Source organism: Aotus nancymaae, unplaced genomic scaffold (genome assembly GCF_030222135.1).
Source record: "Aotus nancymaae isolate 86718 unplaced genomic scaffold, 86718_ANA_hifiasm-v0.15.2.pri h1tg000053l, whole genome shotgun sequence".
Classification (NCBI taxonomy): Eukaryota; Metazoa; Chordata; class Mammalia; order Primates; family Aotidae; genus Aotus; species Aotus nancymaae.
Window position 1 is genome coordinate 13,893,667 of NW_026988467.1, and position 26,536 is coordinate 13,920,202.

The 26,536-nt window shown below is 48.9% G+C and overlaps 1 protein-coding gene across 1 annotated transcript in view; it reads right to left on the reverse strand.

Annotated features, from left to right (window-relative positions):
* Positions 1-4,413: 4,413 nt before the first annotated feature.
* Positions 4,414-26,536, reverse strand: part of PADI2 (peptidyl arginine deiminase 2) — a 54,834-nt gene continuing 32,711 nt past the window's right edge. The window contains exons 8-16 of the mRNA XM_064363354.1: positions 24,741-24,844; positions 23,856-23,967; positions 22,044-22,151; positions 18,735-18,886; positions 17,631-17,775; positions 16,830-16,923; positions 13,646-13,731; positions 10,309-10,437; positions 4,414-7,167 (exon numbers count right to left, since the gene is read on the reverse strand). Coding sequence (XP_064219424.1) covers positions 6,934-7,167; positions 10,309-10,437; positions 13,646-13,731; positions 16,830-16,923; positions 17,631-17,775; positions 18,735-18,886; positions 22,044-22,151; positions 23,856-23,967; positions 24,741-24,844 — 1,164 coding nt within the window. The 3' untranslated portion in view covers positions 4,414-6,933. The remainder of the gene's footprint in view (positions 7,168-10,308; positions 10,438-13,645; positions 13,732-16,829; positions 16,924-17,630; positions 17,776-18,734; positions 18,887-22,043; positions 22,152-23,855; positions 23,968-24,740; positions 24,845-26,536) is intronic.

Consider the following 26,536-nt stretch of genomic DNA (forward strand, 5'->3'; position numbering starts at 1 on the left):
CTCTGTCCCCCAGGCTGGAGTGCAGTGGCATGATCTCAGCTCACTGCAACTTCTGCCTTCTGGGTTCAAGCGATTCTCCTGCCTCAGCTTCCTAAGTAGCTGGGATTACAGGCATGAGCTACCACACGTGGCTAATTTTTGTATTTTAGTAGAGATGGGGTTTCACCATGTTGGCCAGGCTGGTCTTGAATTCCTGACCTTAGGTGATCTGCCTGCCTTGGCCTCCCAAAGTGCTGGGATTACAGGTGTGAGCCACCACGCCTGGCCGGAAAATTAAACGTTACTTTTTAAAGATTGAATGTATCTCTTCAGCTCTTCAGTAGCACAGCAGCCTGTGCATGGAGCCTTAGCATGCTGGTCAGAGACTGTCGGGTATAACCAGGACTGTCAGAAAGCAGACCTTTGCTTGTGGAAGGTGAGGGGTTGAGGCCAAGCTGGCATGGCCTGAACCCAGCAGTTTGCTTAGAAACTACCCAGAGAAGACCTTTGCTTTTTCAAAGATCGGGGCTGGAAAAGAGCCCAGCTTGCCACGGGGCTGGGGTGAAGATCTCTCACATCAGCCAGGCTTGAGATAAGGCTGCAGAACTGGGCTTTCTGTCTCAGTGCATCCTTTTTCTGGATGCCCAGGTGGAGAAGGGATCCCACATGCTGCCATTTGGTGTCACTCACTATATTTAGTTACTAATAACTTTTCCATCAGCCTCTTGGACCTGATACTGCTTAGGAGAGGATCCGGCATGAATCTCACTGGAGAGGCAGATTCATTCCCGGCTGCTTTTTGTTTCAGGGGGAGAGACCTCCCCGCAACCACTTCCACGGGGTTTTGGCTATGCCAAGGTGTGGCTCAGATCCCATCTGGATGTTGCAGGACTCTGAGATAACGAGCTACTCTCACCTGGGACTCCAAGTACACATTTTAGATTAAATGTAGAATCAAGTTGTATCTACAGGAACAGTGAGGGGAAAGAGGGGACCTGGCAGGGGGTTCCTATCTTGACAGTGGGCAGAGGGGACCTGGCCAAAGGCATTCACCTTGCAGAGAGAGAGGGGGGCCTTGGTAACTTGGCAGCAGCCATGGTCCAGGCAAGAGGACCTTTTGGAAGGGCAAGGGTCTGCATACCAGGGCCAGTGATGGCTTGTGTGTATTTTACATTTCTCTTTTCGGTATTATAGTAATAAACTTTTATTAACCATTACAGCCAAACTAGCTGGACTCTGGAGGTTTAAGGAATGCACCTATTTCCACAATTGGTGCTCAGCCTGGCAGAGAAGATTCTAGAACAATATCTTCCAATATGGTAGCCACCTGTGGATTGAGCACTTAAAATATGGCTAGTCTGAATAGACATGTGATATAAGTACAAAATACACATTAGATTTCAAAGACTTACTACAAAAAATGAGAATGTAAAGTATCTCATTAAAATTTTAGAATTTGAGTTACATGTTGAAATAACAATGATTTGGATAGATTGGGCTAAAGAAAATATATTATTAAAAGTAATTTCACCTGCATTTTACTTTTTAAATGTGGTTACTAGGGAATTCAAAATTACAGTATGTAGCTTGCATTATATTTCCACTGGAAAGCACTGTTCAAAAGTCTCAAGGTGACACTCAGTGACACTGAGGTGGGTGATTGGCAAAGATGTGAAAACACACCAGGATGAACTTGTTGAACATACCAGCATCCCTTGGGGAGTTGCAGAACTAGGTGGGTCAGGAAACCTAAGAAAGACTGGTCTTGCAGTGGCTTGGGCCACATTAGTTGGGTATAAAAGGGGATTTCAGAGGGCTGGGCCCCTGGGTTAAGCCTGGGATTAAATCAACCAGTGATTTTTATTTTGCAGTGGCCCCTCAAAATAGTGACACCAAGACATTGGTCCAGAAGCCCAAGATGGGACTAAGGAGTGAGAAGGGACCCAGGTGTCTTCCAAAGAACTTGGAAGCAGCTTCTAGACTCAGCAACCAATCAGGTGACTCCATTTTAGGGCTTCAGGAGTTTGTTCACAAAGACCCTGATAGATCATGGTTATGTTGTATGGATTTTCATACCATGGATCAAATCACAAATATTTGTGTGTAATAACTTTTTATTAAAAGAACATGACATCACCCAGAGTGGTGGACATGGCTGGTGCCCTCTTCTGGTTGTGGCAGCCTATTCCCCAGCTTGTGACTTTGTTCCTAATCCCAATTGTGATCTTTAGATGGTTGCCTGTGAGCTCCTGGTGCCTCTTGCCCATTCAGAGGGCCACAGTCCCTAGAGCCAATGACTGGTGTAGGTGGACGAAGACTCAGCCTCCAGACAGAACAGCTCAGAGGTGCCATTTATGCTCCAGAGTTCTCTAGGGATTGGTCTAGGCTTCACCTCACACCTTTGTATGGTTTCTTCCCTTTCCCTGGCCTGCTCCCCCAATTCCCATCTTGGTTTCTCTTGGAGGCTCTTTCTTTTTTTTTTTTTCTTTTGAGACAGGGTCTTGCTCTGTCATGTGGATTGGAATGTAGTGCAGTGGCACGATCATGGCTCACTGCAGCCTCCATCTCCTAGGCTCAATCGATCCTCTTGCCTCAGCCTCCTGAGTAGCTGGGACTACATGCATGCGCTACCACACCCAGCTAATTTTTAAAAAATTTTTTTATGGAGATGGGATCTCACTATGTTGCCTAAGCTGGTAAGGAACTCCTGGGCTCAAGTGATCCTCCCACCTTGGCCTCCCAAAATGTCGAGGTTACAGGCATGAGCTACTTCACCTGGCCCTTTCTTAATAAATCACTTGTTCCCAAGTGCCCATCTCAGGGTCTGCTTCTGGGGAACCCCATCAGAACAACATAGGCTTTATTCGGTCTTGACCTTGGGTGGTGGCCATATAATATGCAGCCACTGAATGTGTGGGGGATTCTGAACTCTCGAGATGCCTATGCTGACAGCCCAGACCCTGTGCCAAGAACAGCAGGGGCTGCAGGACCAGCAGGGCCCAGTGTGTGGCTTGCCTCACTCCAGACCTTGTCTATGAAGCAGTAAAGAACATCACACCCTTCCTGCCCGTGGACGCCGCCGAAGAAGTATCGTTAAAGTCTCTCTTCTCCCTGCGATCATGTCTAAGTCAGAGTCTCCTCAAGAGCTGGAACAGCTGAGGAAGCTCTTCATTGGAGGGTTGAGCTTTGAAACAACCGATGAGAGCATGAGGAGCCATTTTGAGCAATGGGGAACTCTCACAGATTGTGTGGTAATGAGAGATGCAAACACCAAGCGATCCAGGGGCTTTGGGTTCGTCCCGTATGCAACTGTGGAGGAGGTGGATGCAGCCATGAATGCAAGGCCACACAAAGTGGATGGAAGAGTTGTGGAACCAAAGAGAGCTGTCTCAAGAGAAGATTCTCAAAGACCGGGTGCCCACCTAACTGTGAAAAAAATATTCGTTGGTGGCATTAAAGAAGACACTGAAGAACATCACCTAAGAGATTATTTTGAACAGTATGGAAAAATTGAAGTGATTGAAATCATGATTGACAGAGGCAGTGGCAAAAAAAGGGGCTTTGCCTTTGTAACCTTTGACGACCATGACTCCGTGGATAAGATTGTCATTCAGAAATGCCATACTGTGAATGGCCACAACTGTGAAGTTAGGAAAGCCCTGTCAAAGCAAGAGATGGCCAGTGCTTCATCCAGCCAGAGGGGTCCAAGCGGTTCTGGAAACTTTGGTGGTGGTCATGGAGGTGGTTTCGGTGGGAATGACAACTTCGGTCATGGAGGAAACTTCAGTGGTCATGGTGGCTTTGGTGGCAGCCGTGGTGGTGGATATGCTGGCAGTGGGGATGGCTATAATGGATTTGGTAATGATGGAGGCAATTTTGGAGGTGGTGGAAGCTACAATGATTTTGGCAGTTACAACAATCAGTCTTGACAAATTTTAGACCCATGAAGGGAGGAAACTTTGGAGGCAGAAGCTCTGGCCCCTATGGTGGTGGCGGCCAATACTTTGCCAAACCATGAAACCAAGGTGGCTATGGTGGCTCCAGTAGCAGCAGTAGCTATGGCAGTGGCAGAAGATTTTAATTAAGAAACAAAGCTTAGCAGGAGCGGAGAGCCAGAGAAGTGACAGGGAAGCTACAGGTTACAGCAGATTTGTGAACTCAGCCAAGCACAGTGGTGGCAGGGCCTAGCTGCTACAAAGAAGACATGATTTAGACAAATACTCGAGGACTGTATTTGTGACTAATTGTGTAACAGGTTATTTTAGTTTCTGTTCTGTGGAAAGTGTAAAGCATTCCAACAAAGGGTTTAATGCAGATTTTTTTCTTTTTCTTTTTCTTTTTTTGCACCCATGCTGTTGATTGCTAAATGTAATAGTCTGATCGTGACACTGAATAAATGTCTTTAAAAAAATAAAAATCACACCAACAGCCACGTGACTTCCCCTTGGACCATTTATTTTCTTGTTCTTTAGTCGAGCTCTTCCCTAAACATCTTTAGATCTCCACCACAGCCTCTTCTCCAGAAATTTGAAACTGTGTTCCCCTGCCCTCTTACATAAGATATTTCAACATCAAGATGGAAACAGGAACTTGGCTGAGTTTTGCAAGAGAAGCATATTCTAGGCCTACATTTATAGAAAGTGGGGTGGGGAAGAGCCATGAGTCCACGGGGGTACATCCACACTGAAGGTTGTCACACTGGGTGGCAGGGGAGATGGGAATGGGTGTGTGAGTCCTGGGAGCTTCGGAAACATCAGAAATTACCGACATCATTGGGGAAAGTCTTAGAAAAATCTATAAAGACACACTGTCTGCACATGGGAGGTGCTCACTTCCCTCTAATATAGACTAGAAAAAAAAAATGAAAGAAAGCCCATAAAGCCACATTAACCAAACACACACACATGACAAACTCTAGGTCTCCAGATAGACACCCTCGAAAAGGCACTTGATGTTTTCAGCTCTGGGATTGGAGAGATCTGGGGCTTTGGCCTCCAAAGGGAGGAGCTGCTGTCTGTCCCGAGAGGGGACAACAGCTTCTAGAGGCTCTGGGGACTCATTGGATGGGTGGTACTGCCCAGCTAGATGGGAAGAGGGCCTGTTTAAAGAAGACTCCCCCACCTCCCATTTCACCAAGACAGTGACTTGCTGGAAGTTTTGTGCCCCGTGGATTTCTGAATATAGTGAACTTCTTTTTTTATTTTTTTTATTTTTATTTTTTTTGAGATGGAGCCTCTCTCTGTTGCCAGGCTGGAGTGCAGTGGTGCGATCTCAGTTCACTGCAACCTCTGCCTCCCAGGTTAAAGTGATTCTGCTGCCTCAGCCTCCCGAGTAGCTGGGATTACAGGTGCCCACCACCACGCCCTGCTAATTTTTATATTTTTAGCAGAGACGGGGTTTCACCATGTTGGCCTGGCTGGTCTTGAACCCCTGACCTCGTGATCTGCCCGCCTCGGCCTCCCAAAGTGCTGGATTACAGGCATGAGCTGCCACGCCCGTCCTGGACTGGCATTTCTAAAGAGAGCATCACTGAAGGGGCAGAGGCTGGCCTTTAAATGATGGCTTTGCACGTCGGGGACTGATGGGTTCCATGCCAGTAGGGATCAGGTCCAGATTGCTACTAACCACTGTGTTTGCAGAGCCCAACACCATGCCTGTTGTTTAGGGGCACACAACAAATGTTTGTTGAGTGGTTGAATGAAATAATCTCAAATGAAAATCTTGTTCCTCCAAGAATGTAAATTACATTATAACCTGTTCATTGGTTGTAAATTGGTTCTTCACAATGGATTATAATTCATTGATTCTTCTGGCCCTAAAGAACTTTTAAAGATTGAAACTGAGTCTTTCAGTTGAAGCCAGGGAATGAATCTGGATATGCCCAAATGAGAGGGTCTTTGGCAAATGCACTGGTGAATTTCAATGGGATAATCAAACCATCTCTAAGCTGGCAGCTGACCCAGAACTGGCTGTTGGGCTGGAGGGTAGACCAGGGTCCTTACATATTGGATCTGATGTCACTTATGATGCCCTGGGGAAGGCCTGAATCTGGTTGCTGGTGAACAAGTTCTTGCCTAGCTGCCTGGACAGATGGCATCAGGAATAAAAAGAAAGAAAGCGGAGGCAGTGAGAGGAGGAAGGTCAGGGACTGGCCAGAGAATCAAGGGCCAGACAAGAGAAGATGGATGTGGCTGACCAGGGGCATCTTTACACGTTGAACTCTCATGCCACAAGTATGCTGGTCTGGGAAGCAACCCCATGCATCTGGGGGAGGCTGCGTCCATGAGACAGACGAGGCAAAAGGAGCATCCCACCCGTGGGGAAGCCTGCTCAGGTGAAATGTTTCCGGGAAGGTTCTAAACTAACGTACTGGACCCTCAGGGAGTGGGGAGGGCTGGCCAACAGTGTCCACACTGCAGAGAGGAAGCCAAGAGGATTTGAGAGGTTGGTAAGGAATGAATAATGGGGGTGGCCACCTGGAAGCCCTGAGGGAGGTGGATTTGAAATGACGATGGCAGTTCAAGATACGTCTGGGATCCTGGGGTCCCTTTCCCTGGGTTCTGCCTTGATTTTCAGAGCATGGCTGCTGGAAGAACTGGCGATCCCAGAATCTCCTTCCCTTCTCCCCTCATTCAGTGGTGTTGGACTAGAGACTAAAAATTCTTTGGGGAATGGTTTGGGCATTTGCTGTGTTTTGTTTTGTTCCTATGTCGGGGCTCTAGAGACACTGACCCAGCTATTTTCAGCAGGGACAGAGTCGAGGCTCACTGGGGATGGCTTCAGATGACACTGAGGCCCTTCTCAGGAAGGGCAAGGCACAGATACCCCAAATCCCACCCCATATCCCAAAGGTCTCCCAGCGGGGCTGTCCAGTCTATGGCAGCAGAAGGCTCTGGGTGCGTGAGGGGTCTGGAGAACTCAGGGAAGGAGGCAAACACCAGGGATCCCGGCAGGTCAGGGCACCATGTGCCACCACTTGAAGGTGAAGGGCTTCCTGCGGACGTTGGTGCCGCAGTGGACTTCCCCCAGAAACTTATGGTAGGCAGAAATGTCGTCAATGAAGGTGCACTCGAGGCCCAAGGGCTCCAGGAGGCCGCGCACGTGCACCTCCAGGCAGCACTCCTCCTCGACGTGTGGCCCGAACGGCTTGGGGATGCCTAGGTCCTTGTCCAGCACGATCATGTTCACCTGTGAAGGTGGATTGTGGTGGCAACAGCTTCCATTCAGTGAGCACCTACTACACATATGCCTGTCCTAAGCTCATTGAACCCTCACAGCAACCCTGTGAAGTAGGAACTGTGACTGGATAGGCACGGAGCAGGGCTAAGTCACCAACAAATGGCAGAGCTGAGGCAGAAAACCAGGCAATCTGCCTCTGTATGTATGTGTGTGCAAAAGCATTCGCATATGTCTGTACATGTATGTATACACAGCTGTGTGCATGTATCTGTGTGTACATGTACATATGTGTGAATGTGCACACATGTATGATATGTATGCATTTGTGTGTGCATGTGCATCTCTGTGTGTGTATATATGTGTCCATGTGTGCAAGTGTGTTTCTGTGTGTGCACGGGTGTATATATGTCCATGTGTGCACGTGTTTCTGTGTGCCTGTGTATATATGTGTCCATGCATGCACATGTTTCTGTGTGCATGTGTGTATATATGTCTCTGAGTGCACATGTGTTTCTGTGTGTGCACACGTGTATATATGTCCATGCCTGCATGTGTTTCTGTGTGCATGTGTGTATATGTGTCCATGCGTGCACATGTTTCTGTGTGCCTGTGTGTATACATGCCCATGCATGCACATTTCTGTGTGTGCATGTGTGTATATATGTGTCTCTGAGTGCACGTTTCTGTGTGTGCATGCATGTATATATGTCCATGCCTGCATGTGTTTCTGTGTGCATGTGTGTATATGTGTCCATGCGTGCATGTGTTTCTGTGTGCCTGTGTGTATACATGCCCATGCATGCACATTTCTGTGTGTGCATGTGTGTATATATGTCCATGCACGCACGTGTTTCTGTGTGCGTGTGTATATGTGTCCATGCGTGAACATGTGTTTCTCTGTGTGTGTATATATATGTCCATGTGTGCATGTGTTTCTGTGTGCATGTGCATATATAGAAATGCACAACACACAAACGTGTGTTGTGCATTTCTATATATGCACATGTGTTTCTGTGTGCATGTGTGTGTATGTGTCCATGCATGCACGTTTCTGTGTGCATATATGTATATATGCCTCCATGCATGCACATTTCTGTGTGCATATATGTATATATGTGTCCATGCATGCACATTTCTGTGTGCATGTGTGTATATATGTGTCCATGCATGTCCATGTTTCTGTGTGCATGTGTGTATACATGTGTCCATGCATGCACGTGTTTCTGTGTGCATGTGTGTATATTTGTCCATGAGTGCACATATGTTTCTGTGTACATGTGTGTATATATGTGTCCATGAGTGCACATGTTTCTGTGTGCATGTGTGTATATATGTGTTCATGAGTGCACATGTTTCTGTGTGCATGTGTGTATATATGTGTCATGCATGCACGTTTCTGTGTGCATATATGTATATATGTGTCCATGCATGCAAGTTTCTGTGTGCATGTGTGTATATATGTGTCCATGCATGCACGTGTTTCTTTGTGCATGTGTGTATATATGTGTCCATGCGTGCACGTGTTTCTGTGTGCATGTGTGTATATATGTGTCTATGTGTGCATGTGTTTCTGTGTGCATATGTGTATATATGTGTCCATGTGTGCATGTGTTTCTGTGTGCATGTGTGTATATATGCGTCATGCGTGCATGTGTTTCTGTGTGCATGTGTATGTGTCCATGCATGCACGTGTGTTTCTGTGCGCATGTGTGTATATATGTGTCCATGCACACATGTATTTTGTGCATGTGTGTCCATATGCGTCCATGTGTGCACGTGTTTCTTTGTGCATGTGTGTATATATGTGTCCATGTGTGCATGTGGTTCTGTGTGCATGTGTGTATGTGTCCATGAGTGCACATGTGTTTCTGTGTGCATGCATGTATATATGTGTCCATGCATGCACGTTTCTGTGTGCATATATGTATATATGTGTCCATGCATGCACGTTTCTGTGTGCATGTGTGTATACATGTCCATGTGTGCACGTGTTTCTGTGTGCATGTGTGTATATGCGTCCATGCATGCATGTGTTTCTTTGTGCATGTGTGTATATATGTGTCCATGCGTGCACGTGTTTCTGTGTGCATATATGTATATATGCGTCCATGCGTGCATGTGTTTCTTTGTGCATGTGTGTATATATGCGTCCATGCGTGCATGTGTTTCTTTGTGCATGTGTGTATATATGTGTCCATGCATGCATGTGTTTCTGTGTGCATATATGTATATATGCGTCCATGCATGCGTTTCTTTGTGCATGTGTGTATATATGTGTCCATGCGTGCATGTGTTTCTTTGTGCATGTGTGTATATATGCGTTCATGCGTGCACATGTTTCTGTGTGCATATATGTATATATGCGTCCATGCATGCACATGTTTCTGTGTGCATATATGTATATATGCGTCCATGCGTGCACGTGTTTCTTTGTGCATGTGTGTATATATGTGTCCATGCGTGCACGTTTCTGTGTGCATATGTGTATATATGTGTCCATGCATGCATGTGTTTCTGTGTGCATGTGTGTATATATGTGTCCATGTGTGCACGTGTTTCTGTGTGAATATATGTATATATGCGTCCATGCACACGTGTTTGTGTGCATGTGTGTCTATATGTGTCCATGCGTGCACGTGTTTCTATGTGCATGTGTATATGTGTTTATGAGTGTACATGTGTTTCTGTGTGCATGTGTGTCTATATGTGTCCATGTGTGCACGTGTTTCTGTATGCATGTGTGTCTATATGTGTCCATGAGTGCACATGTTTCTTTGCACAGGTATGTGTATATCTGTGTCCATGTACACATGTGTATTGTTGTAACCTCTTTCTATGTTATGGAAGACTCACCTCTATGTAACAGGAATCCCTCCTGTACATAAAGGACTTTTAATCTTTTGCACAGCACTTTCCTATCTGTTAAGGAAAAGGGTTCCCAATATCCCAGTGAAGCAGCTAGGACAAGCATATCACCCTTAGGAGGAAATGGAGGCTCAGAGAGGGCAAATGCCTGAGGTGAGGTCACACAGCAGCTCAGCCGGATTGAGACCTGGGCCTCCCCATTGGATAGCCTCAGCCGAGGGGTCCTTCTGGATCTGGCTGCCCTGTACTGGCATGAGGCGAGGGTTGGGGTCTGCAGGGCCTCACCATGTTTGGGAAGAAGGCTCTGGCACGGTGGTCCTCGTCCATTTTGAACAGAGCGGGCAGGTCAATGATGTCCTGTTCTGTCAGTCCCAGCTCCTTCTTGAGGATGTCACGGTTCCAGTCCAGGCAGCGCTAGGTAGGAGAAGGGAGGGAGGGCATGCAGGTGTCATTCCTTGTCAATTCCACCCATCTGCAGCACCAGGTCAGGGGACCTGGCACTCCAGAGAGACCTCTAACACTCAGTGGGTGCCTCTGGAGCCTCTCCCCAGCCCTGTCCACCAGGGTTCAGGAACAGCAGTCGTAACAACAGGGCAGAGGAAGGTCACAGACGTCAGAGTAGCAGCTGCCATTTACCGAGCACTCTCTAGAGTGGGTCCCTGTGCTAAGTGCTTCCCACACAGCACCTCAGTGACCCCTCCACCTCATGAGCTGAGGATAACACTGATGACTTTGGCAATAACAAAAGCTAACGTGTACATGTGCCTGGTACTGTTCCAAGTGCATTACGTAGATTACTTATTTAAGCTCCAGCCCTGTGATATAGATGCTATTATTATCCCCTTTAAAATTTTTGTTTTTTTAATTTTTCTTTTTTCCTTTTTTCTACCCAAATCAAAAGGAAAAAATTTTCATTTATTTATTTTTTTGTAGAAACAGGTCTTAATATGTTGCCCAGGCTAGTCTCAAACCCCTGGCCTTAAGCAACCCTCCTACTTTGGCTTCCTAAAGTACTGAGATTACAGGCATGAGACACTGTGTCCAACCCCTATTATCCCCTTTTTAGAGATGAGAGAACCCAAGACAGCCTTAGTGAGTTGCCCATGGTCCTAATGCCCCAAGTGAGGGGGTGGCACAATCTACCCGATGCCAAGAAATGACCATGGGGCGGAGAGGGGGGACAGTTGTAATACAGTTAACATCCAACTGGGCACAGTGGCTCACGCCAGCAACCCCAGCACTTTGGGGGGCCGAGGTGGGCAGATCACAAGGTCAGGAGTTCAAGACCAGCCTGGCCAACATGGTGAAATCCCGTCTCTACTAAAAATACAAAAATTAGCTGGATGTGGTGGCTCATGCCTGTAATCCTAGCTACTTAGGAGGCTGAGGCAGGGGAATCGCTTGGACCTGGGAGATGGAGGTTGCAGTGAGCCAAGAGCGTGCCACTGCACTCCAGCCCGGGTGACAGAGTGAGACACCATCTCAAAATCAATCAATCAATCAATCAATCAAGCCAAATTCTAAATAGACAGTAAGTGCTGTGAATTTGAGTGGGCCTTGTGTTGCTTCCCCAGCACTCACTCCACCCACTTCCTCTTGTCATGCCACACTGTGTTGTTGGGTTGGACTGGCCCCACCTCCACCTCCAGGTGAAAGCTAAGTATTGGATTCTCGTCTCTACCTCCTTGCTCCAGTGATTAGCTTAGAGACAGGCAGTAACCCAGGATTAAGCCAAACAACGTATGGAATTCCTGTGGCCACAGTCATCGGTTCAGGTTGGCCTAATCAGTGAAATGCAAGCTCTTGGTCAATTGTTGGGGCATACAAGACCTCTCTCTTGGCTCAGTGCAGTCGCTTATGCCTGTCATCCCAGCACTTTGGGAGGCTGAGGCAGGTGGATCATGAGGTCAGGTGTTTGAGACCAGCCTGACCAACATGGTGAAAACCCGTCTCTACTAAAAATACAAAAAATTAGCTGGGCAAGGTGGCATGCGCCTGTAGTCAGCTACTCAGGCAGCTGAGGCAGGAGAATTGCTTGAACCCGGGAGATGGAGGTTGCAGTGAGCTGAGATAGCTCCACTGTACTCCAGCCTGAGCAACAGAGGAGACTGTAAGAAAACAAAAAACAGGGCCGGGCGTGGTGGCTCAAGCCTGTAATCCCAGCACTTTGGAGACCAAGGCGGGCTGATCACCTGAGGTCGGGAGTTCAAGACCAGCCTGACCAACACGGTGAAACCCCGTCTTTAAAAGAAAAAAAAAAAGAAAGAAAACAAAAAACAAACAAACAAAAACAACAAGAAAAAGACCCAAAACAAAACAAGAATAACAAAACAGCCCTCTCTCTCTGTAGATGGTGTGCTGGGTGCATGTGAGGTCTTGAACTGTTGCAGCCACATTCCTACCCTCAGTGCAGAGAAATGGAGCTGAAGCCCTAATCAAGCTGTGCCTGAAATCCATATTGCTGCTGGACTTTCTACTTATATGAGCAAATTGTGCCTTTTTGTTTAAACCAGTTTGAGTTGTTTTCTGCTTTTCTTTCTTTATTTTATTTTATTTATTTATTTATTTATTTTTTTTGAGACGGAGTTTCGCTCTTGTTACCCAGGCTGGAGTGCAATGGCGCGATCTCGGCTCACCGCAACCTCCGCCTCCTGGGTTCAGGCAATTCTCCTGCCTCTGCCTCCTGAGTAGCTGGGATTACAGGCACGCGCCACCATGCCCAGCTAATTTTTTGTATTAGTAGAGACGGGGTTTCACCATGTTGACCAGGATGGTCTCGATCTCTTGACCTCGTGATCCACCCACCTCGGCCTCCCAAAGTGCTGGGATTACAGGCTTGAGCCACCGCGCCCGGCCTATTTTTTATTTATTTATTTATTTTTTTATTTTTTTTATTTTTTAAGACAGGGTTTCACCATATTGGTCAGGCTGGTCTCAAACTCCTGACCTCAGGGTATCCGCCTGCCTCGGCCTCCCAAAGTGCTGGGATTACAGGCATGAGCCACTGCACCCGGCTATTTTCTGCTTTTAAAGATTTTTTTCTTAGTCCTCTTAAATATGCCCATGCAAATACGTAGAGACTTAATTCATAAAATATGACTGGTTTCCACTTCTAGATGTAACATTTGAGGCTTAGGGACTCAGAAGAGAGGGTCCATGCAGAGACAGAAAACTTTGGGGATCTGTGATCTTCTGAAACTGATCAAGGTTCAGGGAATATGTTCATATAAGCATTTTTCTGAGGGCAAGTCTATGGCTTTGATCATCTTTTAAAGGGGTGTGCTTTCCCCACACGTTGTGGGCTCTGGTCCAGCGGAGAGCGTGGCTCTTTAGCGTCTCCTGGTTCACCTTTCTCCTCAGGTCTCCTGTGTGCCTCTAGTCTCTGCACATCACCTTTGTCACTCCTTCAACCCTGGGACTTTAGCCCAGGAGCAAAGCAAGGAGGCTGGCTGAATGGCAGTGGAGGCTCGTCCCTGTGCTGCTGTGCTCTGGGTCAGGAGTCCCTAAGCCCTTGGCCATTGTCTATGGGAGCCCCAAGGATGTGAGGGCATGAGCCTCATCCCTCCCAGGGGCCCTCTGGCCCTGCATCCCAGCACCAGTTGCGCCGCTGCCCCACCGTCACCTGGAAGTACAGGTTCTCCTGCACGAGGCTCTCGTTGGACAGGATCTTGTTGATGGTGATTCGCTTGCTGCTCATCCCACCCAAGCCTGTGGGGGTTAAAGGACAGGGAATGGTCAAGCTTTAGATACCCACACTGGGCGCTCCCCTTTTGCCAAGACTCCCCAGTCCCTGGGCTAACTGCTGGACTGGGATGGCGGAGATGGGGCTGGGGACAGGCTGGATCACAGGATGGCACTCCCAGGGGAAATCAGCCCTCCCTCTTTGCTTGAGGAGGGCACAACACACTCTTTTCTCCAGGGTTGACCATGACATCTGAGCCAGGACAGTGGTGGTAGCTGCCTTGCTCTCGCTCTGGCCAGTGGGATTGGGGGTGGCACAAGTAGCCCCCTGGTTCTCTCACCTAGAACCTGCGTCTAAGGATGAGCAGCTGACCAGCATGAGTGTGGTGGAAGCAGCATGGCTGGAGGGGTCACCCTTCTGTTTTCCAGAGCTGCCTCAGCTTGGCTGCTGCCCTGGAGTGGCCTGTGTCTGCCTCCCATATCACGTGATGGCTTATGTGGCTTCCAGTTTGATTAGTAATGCCTAACACTCAATGAGCACCTACTATGTGGATGACATTTTTCTAAATGCTTTATATCGAATTAACTCATGGATCCTTCCCACATTTCCATGGGGTAGTTACTACCCTGAGAAATGAGGAAACTGAGGCACGGAGAAGTTATATGACTTGTTCCAGGTCTCGCATCTAGCAAGTGGCAGAGTTGGGTTGCAGATCAGGGAGTCTGATTCCAGAGCCTATGCTCTTAACCTTTTTTTTTTTTTTTTTTGCCTCATCTGGGAGGCAAACCCCTGGCCTTAAGGGGTTTGCACTTCTCAGATTTATAGCTGGACAGCAGCAAAGATGCCCAGCTATAAGCTGGATGTAATCTTTGAGGCTTAGGGACTCAGAAGGGTGGGTCCATGTAGAGCCAGAAGACTTTAGGGGATCTGTGATTTTCTAAAACTGATCCAAGTTCAGGGGACGTGTTCCTATAAGCATTTTTCTGGAGGGCAAGTCTGTAGTTTTTACCATCTTTTAAAGGGATGTGTTTTCCCCACACATTGTGGGCTCTGGTCCAGTGGAGAGCGTGGTTCTTTGGCATCGCCTGGTTCGCCTTCCTCCCCAGGTCTCCTGTGTGCTTCTAGTCCTGCTGACTGTGCATCTGCACACCCTCTCTCTGTCTGTCCCAATTATGTGAAAGTCTAAATCCAACAGATAATGTCTCAGTCCTGGCCTGACAACGATGATGCCTGACCATGCCTTTTGCCCATCCAAGTCCACTTTTCTTCCTGTCCCCAAGCTGTATTCTATCTATTTCTCTTTTTAACTCTCTTTCTAAAACACAAAGAGAGGTCTGGGGGCTCTCAGACCCTGTGTCTAAGCTGTTTCCACACCACTGCTTACCCCATTTATATAAAAATAATGGTCCCTATATCCTATGGGTAGTTTTTGAGAGTTTTTTTACTATTAGAAAGGAAGCCTCCAGAAAGTCGAGACTCGAGCTTGCCAGTCCGAGAACAAACTTCGCATCGGTGGGGAATTAAAAAAGGGTAGTGGTGTTAAATTCATCTTGTCTGTCCTAGACACCAGTGACAGGAACACTGTCTTTGGATCTGGGGGGCAGTCATGTAAGTATCACCCAGCTGCAGGAACTCAGGCTTTCAGGCATGAGATACATTATGGATACCAACCTGAAAGTGACAAAAGTAACTGAAGAAAAAAATGTATAATGGATATAGAGACTGTTGATGGTTAGTCAGCATTGTAGACGTATTTAGTGTCCTGGAACTGTGTCCTTACAAATGGTTAAAATGACAAATGTGTCAGAGTAGGTATATTTTATCACAATGAAAAAGGTATTGGAAGTAGGGATGGCAGCAGGAGACATTGGGGACTGCTAGAGTCGGGAGGGACAGAGGAGGGAAAGAGTTGAACAACTAACCGTTGGCCACAATGCTCTGGACTTGGGTGGTGGGATCATTCATACGACAAATCACACAATACACCCAGGTAACAAACCTGCACGGGTACCCCCTAAATCTAAAATAGAAGTTGAAAAAGAAGAAAAAAAAGTACGAGGAATCGACACGGTGTCTCTAACCTGGCTGGCTGTCTCCACCTGATCATCTTTCCCTCTTTCCATGATTAATTCAAATGCAAACCTCTCTCTGTCTATGTCTGTCCCAATTATATGAATGTCTAAATGTAGAAGATAATGTCTCACTCCTGGTCTGGCAGCAACAGTGTCTGACCATGCCTTTTGCTCACCAGAGTCCACTTTTCTTCCTGTCCCTAAATTGTATCTATTTTTCTATCTCTCTTTAAAATACAAGCTTCTTGAATGCAGATTGCACATCAGTTTTCTTTTCTTTTTCTTTTTCAAAATATTTATTATAGAGAGGCTGGGCGCAGTGTCTCACAGCTATAATCCCAGCACTTTGGGAGGCCAAGGCGAGTGGATCATCTGAGGTCTGGAGTTCGAGACCAGCCTGACCAACGTGGTGAAACCCTGTCTCTACTAAATACAAAAAATTAGCTGGGCATGGTGGCACAAGCCTGTAATCCTAGCTACTTGGGAGGCTGAGGCAAGAGAATCACTTGAACCCAGGAGGCAGAGGTTGTAGTGAGCAGAGATTGCGCCTTTGCACTCCTGCCTGGGCAACAAGAGTGAAACTATCAAAAAAAAAATTTTTTTTTTTTAATTATAGGGATGGGGCTCTCACTATGTTGCCCAGATTGGTCTCGAACTCCTGGCCTCAAGCGATCCTCCTGCTTCAACCTCCCAAGGTGTTGGGATTGTAGGCATAAACCACCAGACCCAGCCATGTGTCGGTTTTCAAGCATTTAACCCTCCTCTGGGTCTGGTGCCATTTAAAGTACACACTAGGTCCTGAAGCTCCGCTGTGAACTGCTGGTGACACTAAGGAGCTGTGGGCAGCTCACGGTTTACCTGACCACAGCGAGGGTCACAGGAGACCAGAGCTGCTTCCCACCACAGCAACCTCACAAACCCGGATCAGGCCAGACGCCCAGGGAAGTGGAGCTGGGTGCTCAGGGACAAAGTGCTCATCTGCCCCATCCTCCCGAGGGTCTCTCTGGGGCCTCCAGCTCGCCAGTTCCTGCCAAGGCCCTGTGGCCACTCACCTTTGAACATGATGGCCTCTCCATGGCCATCCTTCTGCTTCTCTCGGAAGAGCTTGTAGCAGGCTGCAGTGCTGGCCATGAGCAGCAGGAATTTCTGCAAGAGACAGTCCAGAGCGACAGGGTCACAGCGGGAAGGCACCCAAGGAGCACGGGGAGGCCTTGTACCCAGGACCCAGTGCCTTGCCTGCACGTTGCGTCGGGCCTCCCACACCGAGTGGTAAAGGCTGCACGGAACAGTGTTCTCTGTTTCAGAGGAATGTTTCTCACCTTTCCTCTACCTCAGCAATGTCACCAAGGCAAGGCTCAGAGCCAAAGGCCGCCTTGGACAGGACTTCTCCAAGTTGCCAAGCAGCCAGGTAATTTGCAGAGAATTTCCAGGGTATGAAGTTGTGCCCATAAGAAAATGAGAGCACCTCTCTCCAGTGCCACAGGCACATACCCTGTTTCTCTCTAGAGCGTTACCGCCAACACAGCAGCCATTGAACACTTGAGATGTGGCTAGTCTGAATTGAGATGTACAATACGAGTAAAATCCTTGCCAGATTTTGAAGATTTAGTATGAGAAAAGAATTTAAATCCCTTGTTAATAATTTTTAGGTTGATTACATGTTGAAATGCTACTACTTTGGATTTAGTGAGTTAAAATTTTACCTGCCACAGCAACAACATGCAAACCAGCTTCAGCCTACTTCCTCCTTCCTCTATGCTGTCCCGTTCCTCTAGCTCTCACTCTCTGCTGGGGCTGGTAAGATATGGGTTTGCCCTTATCCTATTCACTTCAGCCTCCGGGGGCTAGCTCACCTTTGTGCCGGGGATGGGGACAAAGGTCATGAACTCATCCACATGGCCCACAGTCAGCCAGTCCGAGTAGAGTTCCACGGGCGCCTGCACCTGCTGGGCCTTCAGGAAGTCACGCACCACCTTGGTCATCCTCCGACCACCAGACCTGGCGGAGGGAGGAAGAGGAATTTCAGAAGGTTACTCGCCTCACCAGAGGGCCTGCAAGAGGAGTGTGGTCTCTGGAATCCACCCCGGACCCAGAGTGGCATCAGCAGAGAAGTCCCAGTCCCGATGACTGGGCTGGACTAAGAGACTCTGACACAGGCAGGAAGGTGTTTGAGTCCAAGGGGAAAGAGGTAGGTGTTAGTTGCAGCCGCGGCCCGTGTGAAGGGCAGAGAGCCTGGGCTTCAGCCCTTGAGGGTGTCAGTGACCATGGGGAGGCCACCTTCTCTGCTTGGGAGTCCTGCCCATCCTGCTGGAGGGGGCTAGGGCACAGGAGGGCTCCAAAATTCGCCCTCATCTGCGTGCCTCTTTGCTACATTAACTTCTACTCACTTCAATCTTTTTTTTCCCCCTGGGATGGAGTCTTTCTATGTTGCCCAGGCTGGAGTGCAGTGGCGTGATCTTGGCTCACTGCAACCTTCACCTCCCAGATTCAAGTGATTCTCCTGCCTCAACATCCTGAGTAGCTGAGACTACAGGCCTGTGCCACCACAACCTTGCTAATTTTTGTAATTTTAGTAGAGACGGGGTTTCACCATGTTGGCCCGTCTGGTCTCGAACTCCTGACCTCATGATCCACCCACCTCTGTCTCCCAAAGTGTTGGGATTATAGACGAGAGCCACCGTGTCCGGCCAACCAGCTGATTTATAATCTCATTATACACCTTTCCATTTGGGGAAGACAGTTGTCTGTTTGTTTATATATTAGATCCTAATTCACATGAAGATGTAAAGGCTAACTTGATTTTCTTTCCAAGAGTGTTGGTCTCTTAACAGGAAGTTGTGGGAGGGAAGAATTCTCCCAGCCACTTGCTCCATGTGTGAGCAACCCAGGCCACCCCGAAAGAGAAACAGTGACCTCCCCACTCCCACAGCCCCGAGCCCCAGCCTGGCTTCTCTTACAGAGGAAAGCTGCTCCCGATGAGGATGCGGCCGAGGGGGTATGTCTTGCCGTTCACGGTTACTGGGGGACTGACCTCCAGGTTTCCAAATGAGTCAAGGCTGGTGACAGTCTCAAAGAGGGGCTCCCGGGTCACGTAGCCAAAATCTGGGCCCTAGGCAGAGGGCACACACCTGCATTAATCTTCTGCAGCCAGGTCCCTCAGTCCCCAAGCCAGCCACCCTCTTTCACTACCTTCAGTTTGGGTCTGTGGGTACCCAGGAGGTTTGCCCATGGTCTTCTTATGATTACCAAAGAGCAGGGGCCTGGGCCTGGGCCTGGGGAGGCTGTGTGTGTGAGCATCTTGGTGTAAGTGTGACAGCGTGAGTGAGAACGTGAGTTTGTAAGAGAGAATGCAAGTGTGAGTGTGGGTGTGAGTGTGTGGCATCTGCATGTGCCTCTGTTTCCCCAGCACAGATACATATTGGTGATTTCAGGATTAGTCCACATTGTACATTATGGACTTTCAGTTTCCCCATCTGTTTTTTTTTTTTTTTTTGAGACGGAGTCTTGCTCTGTCACCCAGGCTGGAGTGTAGTGGTGCGATCTCAGCTCACTACAACCTCTGCCTCCAGAGTTCAAGTGATCTCCTGCCTCAGCCTCTCAAGTGGCTGGGATTATAGGCACACACTACCACACTCGGCTCATTTTTGTATTTTTAGTAGAGACGGGGTTTCACTGTGTTGCCCAGGCTAGTCTCGAACTCCTGACCTCAAGTGATCCGCCTGCCTCAGCCTCCCAAAGTGCTGGGATTACAAGCATGAGCCACCGCGCTCTGGCCCATTTCCCCATCTATAAAAGAAGTACCAGATTAGGAAACCCGAGGAAGGGTGGCAGCTTGTATTATTATTCCCAGAGATTTGCTACCCTCTGCACAGTAACAGAATTTTGCATCCTGACCCATTGACATCTGACTTCTGGTATCTTCCTGCAAAACGAATATACTTCCCTGCCCAGTGTGAGACTTGGTCACGTGACTTGCTTTGGCCAATGAAATGTGAGCAGAAGGGATGCATGCCAGTTAACAGCAGAAGCCATAGGAGCCCCTGCATGTGTCTGCCAACTCTTGGACTTCTCCCTGTGCTAGGAGAATGGCATTTCCCAAACTGGGGCTGCTCTGGCAGCTTGAGCACTAGAGTGAGGAAGGCATAAGGAAGCAGAGCGGCAGACCACCACGCAGCAATCAACATGGAAGGCCAGCAAGAAACAGGCCTTTGCTGTTGTCCGTCATGGAGATTTTGGCTTGGTTTGTTAGTGTGGCCTTACCTGGTGAAGCTGACCAATACATGCACAAATGGCAGCTATGAAGATACATGCCCTCTCAACCCACTCTCAACCTGCCAGGCTTGCCACTGAGCCCAGAGGAAGCCTCAGAACCCTTCTTCACTCAGACCTCCAAAAAAACTGGAATTAGCGCACAAGATATAACCCCATCTGCCCCTGAATTTTAAGATTCCTTCCATGGCTTTTGGGGAACAAATGCAGGGGACTTGTTTGGGAGCTAGCACGGGGGTTGGATTGAAGCTTGCCTGACAAAATCCAGTGGAGTGGGAGGATGTGGCTTATTCTGGCTCAGCTGAAAGGCTTACGGGACAGTTGAGCCCATGGGGTGGATGGTAGTAGCTTAGCGCTTTCTTACCTTGGGGCCCCAGCTGGCAACGTGGGAGCTTGCTGAGGCTGGGGTGCTGGGGCTCTGCAGCACCGTACAGGCATGCAGTACAAAGCCAGGCCTGGCCTGGGCCTCAAGGAACCGTGAGGCCTGGGGCCTTGGAACCAGGCCAGCCTGGAATACTGAAGGCAGGTGCTGACCTGGAAAGGCCTTGCTTCTCATGCCTGCGGCAACCGCTGCTAGTGGTGGGTTTGGCTCTACTCATCATAGTGTTAGGGAAAGCTCACTGAAGACAGGGCCAGGGAGTGACAGCCATAACAACAGCTAATAATGGTAATTATATCAGCCACGACACTGATGCCTTATATAACGCCTTCAGTCTTCACAACATTCTGTGAGACTGATACCATTTCTATCCCCATTTTACAGGTGAGGAAACTGAGGCTCGTGGAAGGTAATTGCTTGCCCACGGTGGCATGGCTGCTAAGAGGTGCAATCAGGACTCAAGACCTGGCCCCTCTGACATTCCAAAGCTCTGCACTGACACCATTGGCTGTGGTATCTCCTTGTGAACCGGGCATTGGGCAAGGAATGTGGGGCAGAACCTGGCACAGGGTCTGTGTGAACCTGGCACAGGGTCTGCTCTGGGCAGCCCTGGTGTCTAACAGGGACACTGTCCTGCATGTGACCTTGGGAAAAGTCCCCTGACCTACTCCAGTCTCTTGTTTCATGCCCTGTTCAAACCTCCTCCAGCCTGTTCAGGGCAGAAGAGTGAAGACAAAAGAAAGATTGATTTCGTTTCTGCCCTTGCACACTAGGTTGTTGAGGGCCTAAAAGGGGAGTGAGAATGGCTTCCAGAATTGGAGGAGTCAGATGGCTTAAAAAACAAACAAACATGGCTGGGCGCAGTGGCTCATGCTTGTAATCCCAGCACTCTAAGAGCCTGAGACGGGCAGATCGCCTGAGGTCAGGAGTTGGAGACCAGCCTGTCCAACATGGTGAAACCCTGTCTCTACTAAAAATATAGTAATTAGCTGGGAGTGGTGGAGGATGCCTGTAATCCCAGCTACTTGGGAGGCCGAGGCAGGAGAATCGCTTGAACTTGGGAGATGGGGTTGCAGTGAGCCAAGATCACGCCACTGCACTGCAGCCTGGGCGACAGAGGAAGATTCCATCTCAGAAAAAAACAAAACAAAACGAAACCAAACACACACACACACATACACACACACACACACACACACACACACACCCTGAAAACCATAGCCTCAAGGTCCTGATGAACTTGGAAGTTGGAACCATGATTTTTGACAATTGCATAACTATGTTTTTCCCTCTTTGAAACTTACTTAACTCACTTTGCTGCAATTTGGAGGGGAAGGGCAGCAGCAGGGGCCAGAGCCTCTGGAACTAGGTCTTACCCTATTTCCCTTAGTTCCCATTTCCCACTAGAAAACTCTCCACGTTTTTGGAAAAACATCAGTTATCAGAGCAGGAAAGGACCTCAGAGGCAGCTATCCCAAATGATCCATTTTGCAGAGGAGAAGCAGAGGCTCCGGGCAGCAGACAAATGTGTGAAGGTGGCCCAAGGTCTCCTGACCACTCTGTCTTGTGAGAGTCTCCAGGATCATCCTCCACCCCCAAGTGGCCCTCAGCATCTTACCAGGAGCTGCTTCACAGGGAAATCCTTTAGGTTTCCATCTCGGGGGGAGTCCAGCACCACAGGGAAGCCTTTGTGGGGGGCCTCGATGTAGCCAAACTCAATTTCATCCTGCAGGGACACCAAGGAGAGCTGTGAGACAAGCCCAAGGGACAATTTGTGTGCATGGGCAGAAAACTCAAGAAACACAAGAGCACAAAGGAGAAGAATGGCTATATTGTTCCCATCCCCTGGTGGCCCATCCTCCTTCCCTCTCACCGATGATGGCAGCATAACTGTCCACAGGCAGTCTTTGCACATCATAAGCAGATTTCTTACCGATATCAACCCCATTTTTTTTTGAGACGGAGTTTCGCTCTTGTTGCCCAGGTTGGAGTGTAATGGCCCAATCTTGGCTCACCGGAGCCTCCGCCTCCTGGGTTCAAGCGATTCTCTTGCCTCAGACCCTGGAGTAGCTGGGATTACAGGCATGCGCCACCATGCCCGGCTAATTTTGTATTTTTAGTAGAGACAGGATTTCTCCATGTTGGTCAGGATGGTCCCAAATCCCCAACCTCAGGTGATCCACCTGCCTCAGTCTCCCAAACTGCTGGGATTACAGGCATGAGTCACTGTGCCCAGCCCCATTTTTTTGTTTTGAAACAGAGTCTCCCTCTCTTGTCCAGGCTGAAGTGCAGTGCCGTGATTATGACCCACTGCAGCCTCAAACTCCTGGGCTTAAGCAATCCTCCTGCCTCAGTCTTTGAGTAGCTAGGACTACAGCTATGCACTACCATGCCAGGCTAATTTTAAAACTTGTTGTAGAGACAGGGTCTTGCTATGTTGCCCAAGCTTGTCTTGAATTCTTGGCCGCAGGAAATCCTCCCACTTCAGCCTCCCAAAGTGCTGGGATTACAGGCATGAGCCATCATGGCTGACCAAGACCTCATTTTAAAAAATAATAGCCAGGGGCCGGGAGCGGTGGCTCACGCCTGTAATCCCAGCACTTTGGAAGGCCGAGGCGGGTGGATCACGAGGTCAAGAGATCGAGACCATCCTGATCAATGTGGTGAAACCCCGTCTCTACTAAAAATACAAAAAATTAGCTGGGCATGGTGGTGCGTGCCTATAATCCCAGCTACTCAGGAGGCTGAGGCAGGAGAATTGCCTGAACCCAGGAGGCGGAGGTTGCGGTGAGCCGAGATCGCGCCATTGCACTCCAGCCTGGGTAACAAGAATGAAACTCCGTCTCAAAAAAAAAAAAAAACAAAAACAAAAACCTATAGCCAGGCGTGGTGGTGCATATTTGTAGTCCTAGCTACTTGGGAGGCTGAGGTGGAAGGATTGCTTGAGCCTGGAAAGTGGAGGTTGCAATGAGCCAAGACCATGCCACTGCACTCCAGCCTGGGTGACAGAGCGAGACCCCATCTCAAACAAAACAAAACAAACAAAACAAAACAAAAAACACATGAACAGCAAGCAGCATCCTGAATATGTTTTCCTTCAAGTAACAACTTAACTTGAAGCACATCCTGTATCCATATTAAGAGATTGGCTTCATCCTTTTTAGCGGTTGCACAGAACTCCTGGGAAGCCTGTTACTCAGTCCTGCACGGATGGACGTTTAGGCTGCTTTGCAATCTTTTGCTACTATAAGAAGCAGCACTGCAGTGCCCTGCCTTGCATGTTCATGTCTTTGTGCGCATGTGCAGATATGAGCTGAGAGAAGAGTCCCAGCTACGGAGCTGCTGGGTGCCAGGCGGTTTACATGAAGCCGGCTCTTCTTTGCCTGACCCCGAGGCTTTGTCTTTCCTAGCCTGGACGTGGGCTCCTCACCTGGATCCAGCGATCGCCTCGGTTTACGTACTGGAAGCAGACCTTCAGCTCACAGTTGGTTTTCTCCACCAGGTTCTTCACCTCTTTCAGGAATAGGTAATTATCCTTCATGCTGAGAAGTTGGGGGAAGAAGGGGAGGCCAGGAGAAAGGGTGAGGAGGGGCCAGAGTCATCTCCCTGAGATGGTGACAGCAGCTGGTATCTCTGGACTGTGCTGGGCAGACCAGTCCACACCTGTGCTCACGGCCACCTTTAGAAAGGCCACTGGAATCAAAGGCCAAGTAAACCCACCCACTCATGTGGCATTTGTCAAGATCATGAACAAATAAAATGAGGAGGGGAACTCTCACCCCCACCTGTCCCAATGCCTCACACCTCTGACTTCATAGATTTTCAAATAAGAGCTGTGCCTGGCATGAAGATGGGATGGATGTGAGGACTCCAGGGGTCCCTTTTGGGGTTAGCAGTCATCTAACTGTAGGCACTTTTTTTCTCGGTTCTCATCTTGCTGCTGTGGACCTAGTGCATAATAAGTGCTCAATAAAAGTCTGTTTAATGAATGAGTCAGATGAGCTGCATTTCTGCTGCATTTCCACTTCATAAGAGGTTGCCAACTGCATGGTAGGGGGTTAAGCAAGAGAACAGAATGGCAGCTATTATTTTTAGAGTATACCCTGTGTGCTGGACCTTGGATAAATGCTTTGCCTGCTTCGTCTGATTTAATCCTCACAGTGACTCTATGATGTGGGCATTTCAGAGAGGCCAAGAGAGTTGTTCAAGGTCACACAGTGGTAAGCGACGGGGCCGGGAACTAGACTCAAGTCCATCTGACCCGGCTCTTGGCCACTCTGCCACGCTGCCTCTCCGGGCTGGGGTCACCCCTTACCAGCACACAAACACCGACACGGGAGGCAGGATGTTGGGTGTCATGATCCACGGAGCAATCCGGAATATCACGGTGTCTGTGAAGATGGGCGTCAGGGGAATGTCCTGGGTGTGAGAGACAAGGTGTGGGGATCAAAATGTCTTGTCAGGGTGCTTTCCTCACCTGCCTTCCAAAGTGGGTGAAACTGATGACAATGAATACATTTCCTGAGTGCTCACTGTGCACCTAGCCTGTGCTAAGTACTTTTACATGTGCCAATTCATTTCTGCCTTCTGACCACCGCAGGAGGTAGATACTGCATGATCCTCACTTTTCAGATGGGGAAACTGAGTCACAGGGCTGTTACCCACCCAAGGTCACATGGTTGGTAAGTGGTAGAGCCAGGCTTTACACCCAGGCAGTCAGCTGCTGAGTTCACATGCAGCCATTGTCCTATCTTGTCCCATCAAACTTCTCTTCCTGAAATTGGCCCACATAGCAGTTGAGCCAGCCCCCGCCTTCCTCTGTTTTTGCCCTGGGCATCTTGCCCTTATCTGTGAGCATATTAATGTTGTTTTGGGTCAGTTTTGCTATGTCCAGACTTTTTTTTTTTTTTTGAGATGGAGTCTTGCTCTGTTGCCCAGGCTGGAGTGCAGAGGCACAATCTCAGCTCACTGCAACCTCTGCCTCCTGGGTTCAAGCGATTCTCCTGTCTCAGCCTCTCGAGTAGCTAGGATTACAGGCATTCACCACCATGCCCAGCTAATATTTGTATTTTTAGTAGAGATGGGGTTTCACCATGTTGGCCAGGCTGGTCTCGAACTCCTGACCGTAAGTGATCTGCCTGCCTTGGCCTCCCAAAGTGCTGGGATTACAGGTGTGAACCACCGTGCCCGGCCAGGCTGTTTTGTTTTAAGGAATGGTCAAGCAGCTTGCCCAGAACCTGAGGGAAAGTGACGTGTGATTCCAGGGTTCCTTTGTGGGGCTGGCTTTCAAAAGCTACAGGAAGTGGACCCCATTCTTGTGGGGAGGGGTGGGGGGCCTGTTGCACAGCTTGCCTTTCTTGCCCTGGTCTGCCTTTTGAGCAGGTGCCCACCGGAGGGGTCTGTCTGAGAGAGCCTGGGGGTTGGGCTGCCCTGGGCCCGGGTACAATAAGAAGCCCCATCCCCACCCCCTACCCATTAGCTTTGCCTTTTCCACTTCCCTTGAGCTTGAGGGTGCTTTGTAAGTAGGACTTTACAAGTTTAGATGCTCACAACCTCCCCAGGCGGCAGATGCTTTTGGACTTTCTGTCTTACAGATGGAGAAACTAAGGCAAATGACCCTAAACCAAGGGAGTTGAATTCACTTGCCCAGGCTCTCGTGGTGGTTAAACTGGGATTTGAACCTGGGCAGTCTGCTGCCAGGGCTCATTCTCACACGTCTCAGCTAGCTCCAGCCTCACCCTTCTGTAGCACCCGTTGTATCCTGTCCCAAAGTGGCCCAGGGATAAAAATGAGGGGCTCCTGTGTCTGGGAGAGCAGCCAGGTCCCTTCTCTTTTTCTGAGTGAAACAGGGTGGGCCTGAGATGCTAGGGTCTGGGGGCGAAAGGTTTTGTGGTGAGAGGTTCTCGTGGGCAGAACAGGCACTCAGTAAGAGGGCTTCTCTAGAGGTACAGGACTTCTTCTCAACCAGCTTCTCCCCAAAGCAAGAGCAAAGCTGGCTGAGATGCCTGGTCCCAGGGTAGGGCATAACGTGAAGCTGGGATTTGGGGTTCAGCCTGTGGTCAGAGTTGGTATAACCCACAGTTGAAGGAGGGGTCAGACAAGGGCAGGAAG